The 8214-nt window shown below is 38.2% G+C and overlaps 1 protein-coding gene across 1 annotated transcript in view; it reads left to right on the top strand.

Annotated features, from left to right (window-relative positions):
• Positions 1 to 1787: 1787 nt before the first annotated feature.
• LOC138031354 (adhesion G protein-coupled receptor E2-like) overlaps positions 1788 to 8214 on the top strand; it is a 29447-nt gene continuing 23020 nt past the window's right edge. The window contains exons 1-3 of the mRNA XM_068879060.1: positions 1788 to 1894; positions 6373 to 6635; positions 7565 to 7679. Coding sequence (XP_068735161.1) covers positions 1819 to 1894; positions 6373 to 6635; positions 7565 to 7679 — 454 coding nt within the window. The 5' untranslated portion in view covers positions 1788 to 1818. The remainder of the gene's footprint in view (positions 1895 to 6372; positions 6636 to 7564; positions 7680 to 8214) is intronic.

Here is an 8214-nt window from a genome sequence, read left to right as displayed (position 1 = left end):
CGAGTTGAATATCAGTGAATAAAAAAATTCACTGATATTCACCCAGCCTGAGGTGAATAATTGTTTTTGGTATAATTACATAGGCAATTCTTTGAAAAAATATGCGTTTTCTCTAAATAGCTCGACAAAAACGGCTTGCGGCCTTTTTGAAAAACCGTGATTACCGAGTAATAATCACCTCATCGGCACCTATTTAAATGTCTCTCCACGTCATTAGTAAACTTTATAAAATATTCTTCCCTAAGCGTTAATGGCTTTTCGTGAGATGTGTCAGAACGTTTCACATCGACTCTGTCTCTTCTTCCCGCTGGGAACAAGAGGCATGGATTTTTTTACAAATACTTGCCAGCAACTCCATTTCATCACCGCAATACAATCTAAATGGCACAGAAAACCTCTGGTAACTTCGATATAACGGAAGAAAGGTTCCCTCTCTTAAAAGGTTCCCTCTTGTCTAAGTTGATAAACTTCCTCTGACCGCCCGTGTGAAAATGAAAACAATCATGTGATAAGTTCTACACTGCAGTGAGGATAAAGTAAAAAAAAAACGATGCTATATGGATAGTCTTTCCTACTTAAAAATAGTGGCCACTCTATGAAACAGAGAAGAACGTCGGCTTCGCTTTGACAAAATAAGCTAAATAGGTGAACTTTGCTCGGGGGCAATCCATTAGGGCAAGAACTCATAGATTTCTTAATGTTAAATAAGAAGTTTCTTTTTTCCACTCGGTGAAATGGCTGGAAAGGAGAGGCCTCGATTTTTTACATATACTTGCCAGCAACTTCAGTTCGTCACCGCAATACTGATTCTAAATGGCACTGAAAACCTCTGGTAAGGAATGCCTGAAGAAGTTAACAGAATTAAATTTTCTGTTCCATTTTATTCTGAGTGAAATACTCCGACATTTTCAACGAGATTATAGTTCATACTGGCTCAGTTTATTTCATCATCCGATCATCAGCGACCTGGTATATCTTCAGCTTTAAGAACATATATGTGTAAAAAAAGTAAACCCATTTTTTTCTTTGGAGACAAGAATTCAACTGTCGTATCAAAAAAATTCCATAATATTATGCCTCGGGTTCGAAGCTTTGCAAATTTGACTTTTTTTTCTGTAAGTGGGACGTGATGTGTGTGAGTGTTCTCGCGATTTTACGCCTCTGTGACACAGGCTATAGATGAGTACTCACAAAATGCAGGAGCAAATTCATAAGTTTTTAAAACTCGACAAAAATTACTTCATCAGAATCTTTGACGACGTCATTCTTTACTTTTTCTTGATTTCAAAAAGCATAGCTATTGACAAATTTCTGCCACAGAAGTTTAAAGTACTTGTTTAATAAGAGGTTTTCACGTAACGTCATCGCCATGCTGGTGGACGAAAACACAACACAAGATCTCTCATTAGCTTCAATTGTTCGTCCACCAGAAGTAGTAGATTTCTCTATTGTTATTGGTGTCCCTAGGGTTTGGTTGAAAACGTTCTATTAGGGCCTTTAGTTTCGATAACCACCAAAAGTTAGAAATTTACAGTAAACTTTATAAGCAATGATTCCCTTAGCGTTCGTCGCTTTTCATGGGATGAGTCAGAATGTTTCACATCGCCTCAATGTCTCTTCTAAAACTGTTTAACTTGTTATATCTTTAGCAAAATTGTTGAGGCGCCAAATAAATGTTGTACAGGAGAAAATCATTAATTTAACTTAATTATCGACAGGTGTGATGATAATTAATTGTCAGTCCTCTGCTGCCCTTATTTAAAAGTAAGAAATTATGTGATGTTGTCGGTTAAAAGTTGCCACAGTAACTTTGCGGACATGGATTATTTTCTTCGGTGCTACATTCTGTATCCGTTGCTTTACTTTGGAGCATCTTACGCTTCTTATGAAGAAGGTAAGTGTTCTCTCGAATGAAGCTTTTTTAAATATTATTATAGCATTTGAAACTGCGGTCACTTCAAAGGGGGATAACTCAAATGAGATATCGCTGAGCTTAACAATGGATACGAGAACGTTATCTGTTAAGGATATCAAATCCATTTATTGTAATAATTTCTCGACTACCCAGGGCCGTTCTGCATGGAAAGTGTATACTAACATTCCAAGAATAAAATGGGTATGAACGGTGTCGATTTTTGGAGAGAAAATTGAAAATTTATTACCAAACTCTTGCCTCCTCCTCACAAGTGCACGTCATCGTCGAGTGGAAGCCGCCCATTTCGTCATGAACAAGATGGAAACATCGTTAAACACAAATTGGAATTGCTCAAACTTATAGAGTATTTTGAAGTGACGTTTTCGTCGCCGTAGCGGTGGTGGTTTGTTAAACTCTCTCTTTAAGGGCTCCCTAGTCTCTACAAGAAGGAACAAAATGGTCAAGTTAGCACGTAGTGGAGGGATCGCTTATGCCATTACGACTTTGATTTTCTGGCGAAGACGATTCCGTGTAAATACTTACAAACTGCATCGATTTTGACATGGTTTCTAAGTCATGAATCGTTGTCGATGTGGAACTTCGTTCGTGTGAATGTTGCCTTATTCTTATAGGATACTTAAGCACATTGCCATTGAACGACACGAACGAGATGAATAATCGCGAAAGACGTAATTACGACAGAGCAGAGTTATTATATATATATAATATTTTGAGATGAAGTTTTCATTGACGTCGATGTCGTGGATCTTAAAGTCCATGAGTTCGATTTTGACTTTAGCTTAGAGAATAGCTTTGATGTTAACTTTAAGTTTCACGAAGTCAGGGTGTCAAGTGACAAATAACACTGGCCAAAAAATGGGAAAAAAATAGACATTTTCGTCTCAAAATAGGAACAAAATAGAAAACGTTCCATCAACTGAACTCTACTCCTCTTAACAAAGCCAACAACAGCTCTGTTTCACAACCCAATGCCTTATTTAATATCTAACTGACAAGATGGCAGGCATCCTTCATAGAAACAAGTGCTAAAACTTTTTACCAAGGGAAACTTGTCCTTCACCTTCCAAATTCACGCTTAATATTTTTGGGCTATTTTAGCAGACTGGGTAACCTTAGCTTTGCTCTTATTTTTGGCATTGTTTGTCGTTGACGACATGGCCTTGTCCAACACCCTTATGCCGATTTTCAGTTACCAATGTCCTCTTTTGTCCTATTTTTTCTAAGTAGTTCATTGGATTCACTTTAGAAGCTGAATAAAATTTTCTTATGTTCAAAAGTTTATTCAAAGCTACTTCTTGTCCCTTTTTGGTCATAAGGAAAACACGTTAAGTATATCCGAACAATTATACCGTGCGTAAACAAGAGTTTGTTTGTAATGGTTACCACTCTAACAGCTATCAGAAAACGTATAAGGCTGAAAAATATTTGAACTTTTTTCGAATAAAACATTGCTATAAAGACAAAGATACAACTGTCTCTAAAGAGATGGCATACCACAACTCAGTATTGCTCAAAAACAAAAGGGATGAATTCAGATTGAATTACTAGCTTCCTTAATTCCACATAGCAGCTGCACAAGCTTGCAAATGACCACCCAGACTTATTTGCATGCTACTAAAAACATCGAGAAAGTGTGGACACAAGTTTCAAAAGGTTATTATTCAAACACGACTTAAAATTCTCCGTGTCTTTTTTTTTTTTTTTTAAGAGTTTACCAATTTTATTGAAAATTTCATTTACAAGATTTGAAAATGTTTCCCTGCACTAGGTAAAATCCTCCAAAAAGGGAAAAATTAGGAATTTCTTGAAAAAATAGGACAAAATTGGAAGCAGGTCAAAAAATAGAAAAAAGTAGGAAAAATAAGAACTTGACGCCCTGTGGCAGTACTCATATCAAGGTTCACTGTGCCGGTTAATTAAGCTCAAATTCGACTGAAGATGTAAGTTAAGTTAAACTAGAATTTTTAATTTTTGAAGGCTCGTCATTACTAGATTTAAACTCTTGAAACAGTTAGACCGAGAATTAAATCAAGAGTGCGTTCGATTGACTGTATTCCGGAATAGGAATACTTGGAATAGAAGTTAGAAAACCTTTGCTTTTACGGGGATTCACATTAAAATTGTCAAACACCTGCTAAAATGATATTTTCAACATATCTTTATTATCCTTGTTGCTTCAAAACGCCAGACGTACCGTTTTAAATCATCACTCCACGTATTCGTATTCCGGAATAGGTTCAATCGAACACACTCTTGGCTACGGCTGCTTTATTTTTTGGAGCCTGCATGCCTACGGGTTTGCCGGAACCTAATTACAGATCTTCATCACCGAAGTTTTCGGCACATACTGCAAACCGCAAACCGCGGTTTGCGGTTAGTCGTTTGCCGTTAGAGGTTAGCTTCATTTTGAACTTCACGAAGCTGATCCTGTTATGCACATCGGCGCCGCCATATTGGACTTTTCTCACTACAACTGCTTGCAAATCAAACAGCTCAAATTCTCCCAAAACTCATATTTGGTCTTCAAAATTTAACCCAATAGATAGCAAACAGATGTAACAACATAACTACTGTAGTACTGATATGGTCAAACGCGAAGTCTCTGGCTATAAAACGCTGCCGTGAATCACTTACCGCAAGAACGGTGTCTAGAAGTTGAAACTCGAACCGCAGACTGCAAACGTGACAGCCAGGACAAGATCACTTGATTTTCCGAGGTTCGCGGTTCGCGATATGGCCCGAAAAATTCGTTGCTAATGGTCTCTAATGGTGTTTAATTTGCTCCACCAATATCGGCTCTGAAAAAAGAGTTGCATCTCTATTTATGTAAACGTATGTTGGTTTCTCAAAATAAACTTCAGGGAACTGAATTCTTAAAAGGTTCCCTCTTGTCTAAGTTGATAAACTTCCTGTGACCGCGAGTATGAAAATTAAAACAATCGTGTGATAAGTTCTACACAGTAAGGATATAGTGAAAAAAACACAACGCTATGTGGATAGTCTTTCCTACTTTAAAATAGTTCCCACTCAATGAAATGGAGAAGAACTCCGGTTTCGCTTTGACAAAAGAAGCTGAATAAGTGAACTTTGCTCGTACGTAATCCATTAGGGTAAAAATTCTTGCAAGAACGTTTAGATTTCTTAACATTAAATAGGAAGTTTCTCTTTTCCACTCGGCGAAATGACATTTCTCGCTGGAAAGGAGAGGCATGGATTTTTTACAAAGAATTGCCAGCAACTCCAGTTCGTCACCACAATAAAGTCTAAATGGCACAGAAAACCTCTGGTAACTTCGATATAACAGAAGAAAGGAATGCCTGGGGAGGTTAACAGAATTAAATTTTCTGCTCCATTTGATTCTGAGTAAAAAATAGCGATATTTTCATCGATATTATGTGGTTCATACTGGCTCTTTATTTTATCATCCGATCATCAGCGACCCGGTCCATCTTTAACTTTTAAAAAATGATATATATGTCTAAAACAAGTAAACACTAGTGTTTTTGCTTTGGATATTAGAATTCAAATTTCGAATCAGTTAAAAAAATTCCATAATACTATACCTCGGGTTCGAAGCTTTGCAAATTGTCTTTTTTTTTTGTAAATGGGACGGGATGTGTGTGAGTGTTTTTGCGATTTCATGCGTCTGTGACGCAGGCTATTGGCCAGTAACGGTACCATAATCACAAAATGAGGAGCAAATTCATACGTTTTTTTGAGTTTTTAAAAACTCGACAAATTTTACTTCATCGCCGTGTTTCCATAGCAATCCGTACTCTACAACCTATTCACGCATTCGACATTGACCGATCAGAAACGCGTTATTCTGTTGAATGTACAATAAATGTGGTTCTTAAAAACAAATTTACTCGGGAAAGGGTTGACTGAAGGAATAATTGGAGGTGAGAGCTCCCCTTGATGATGAGGACCTGCTTTATATAATTTTCATAACTGTAATGATCTAAATCTTAACATGGATCTCGGCGCAGTTGGTGGCAGTTCAAATATATGTCTTCCTTATATTTAGTATCTTTATATGCATCGGCTACGGGGTTTATTACGCACTCAAAAAGCTGTCAGTTGGTTTGATAGCTGAATCGATGAAGCAGCGTACCAGTTTAGCAGAGTTTAGCAGTTCGATTCACGTTCAAGGCTAAACTTTTCAGTAAAGTAGACTAAAGGGGGGCAGCCATTTTGATATTTAGCGGTGGTGCTATAATCAACCTCTGCGCGGTGATTATAATGACATATGACGCCAACCTCGACCAATCAGAACGCAAGAATCTCTCTAATCACGTCTGCAATCATGGTAAAACGTGCGTTTTCCATTTTGCTTACATTGAAAAAATCCCACAATGCCTACCTCGCTCGTATTACGTCTCCCACAACGTTGCGACATCAAAGCAAAAGATTCATTAACGATTCTTTTTGTGCAGGCTCTTGTCGTGCGCTCACGTTTCAGCCTTCTCTTTCCGTTGCTAACGGACGTTTGCAGAAGCATGTAATAAAGAGTTATGAAGTACACAGTATGCATGAATGCGAATGGATTTGTTACCAAGAACACGACTGCGTCAGCGTCAACTTCGAGACTGAAGCGAACACAGATGGAAAACACAGATGTGAGCTAAACAATTCTACTCACGCTGAACACGGTAATGATTTGATCAACGCCCAAAATTACATTTATCGAGGAACAGAGGTGAGACATTCAGTTTAATTCACTCCTGTGACACAAAAACAGTCGTGTTAACATGGAATATCTGTTTTTAGTATTTGCTTAAAAGGTGGAAAGCTTTGAAGGTGCGTTGTGATTGGCTCCTCAAACTCCAAATATCCTTTGTTATTATATACTAAAAGAGTGGATAGCGTTGAACTCGCGGGCTGATTGGCTACTCAAACTCCAGATATCCTTTGCTATTCACCTCCGAGCAATTCGCGAGGAATTTGGGCCAGAAAATGTTGTAATCTTTGCAGGAATAAATGAGTTAAAATCATCTTTTTGTGCTATATTATCTCACTGTTTGAGTATATACTAAAACGACTATTCACCTTCGCGGCTCGGTAAATATCCACCACTAGCCACCTCCACTTCGGTGAAAAGTTGCGTCCGAAATTGTTATAATCGTTGCGGGAATAAATGAGCTATTTGCTATGTCGCTGGCTAGCTAGTGTTGGATATTTACCTCTTTTTGTGCTGTGTCTGTGGCTGGTAGTAAAGATTTACCTCGCCGCTTCGCAGCTTGGTAAATATCCACCACTAGCCACTCCCAATTCGGTACCCTGGTCCCAGAAATTTTTCTTGAGCCTCGAGAAAGCCGCGAAGTAACAAAGACGAGTCGCGAGTCTCTTACTCGCTGCTTCGTGACTCTCTCGGGCCTCAATGTTTGCATTTATCAAATAAATGCCACATCAATGTATTGGAAGTTCCCGTTATAGATGAAAGAGAGAAGAAGGAAGAAGTGGTCCTCGTACTTATCTTGACAATTTAAGTAATTGTTTCTTATATACAACTAAAGCTAGGTGGTTAGGGGGTTGTTTTCTATCGTCAGGGTTTGAGCACTCGCTACCGTTGCTTTTACACTCCGCTATACAAATGGCAGAGATATATATTTTTTTTTTCTTCTTCAGAACGCCTGTGGCAAATCTGCGTGTGAAAACGGTGGGACATGTCAATCCGGTTTTACGCAGAAAAGATATCGCTGTTTATGCCCTCCTGGATTCAATGGTGACTTCTGCCAGGAAGGTACGGATAATGCTGTATTTTTTTTTTTATAATAAAGTTTCTATATAACGCGCGCTCTCATTGGTTTAAACAGCGTGCTTTATGAGAGTACAAAGCACGGAACAAAGGAAAGCTCACGCCATCATCCGTAGAAATGGCAGATGAATTTCCGAATTTTTCCTTGGGTATTATTGAACGGTTTGTTTTCCAGTTGTCGGCGGAAACGTGCAGGTTTTCATGGGCAGCAATTCGGCCGGTTTTCACTGAACTTAATTTTTTAGATCCTCTTTTTTGCTGTTTTTTACGGACTGAAACCGAACATTGAGGCAGTAAATAAATTTGAAATTTGTGTGATTTCTGTCAAACCACTTTCCAGTTGATTGATGTTTTGACAAGCCTTTGCTTCATTAACCAATCAAATAACTTTAAACATTCTTACAAGCACTCTCATTGGTCCAAATCAGCGTGCTTTATCAGAGTATAAAGCACTGTGCTGACGACACCTCAGGTCGCCACAAGCAGCGCTCGCTTTGAAAATAAAGTAGAATTTTTGAAA

This window comes from Montipora capricornis, chromosome 14 (assembly GCF_036669925.1).
Source record: "Montipora capricornis isolate CH-2021 chromosome 14, ASM3666992v2, whole genome shotgun sequence".
Taxonomy (NCBI): Eukaryota; Metazoa; Cnidaria; class Anthozoa; order Scleractinia; family Acroporidae; genus Montipora; species Montipora capricornis.
This window is presented reverse-complemented; position numbering and strand designations above follow the sequence as displayed.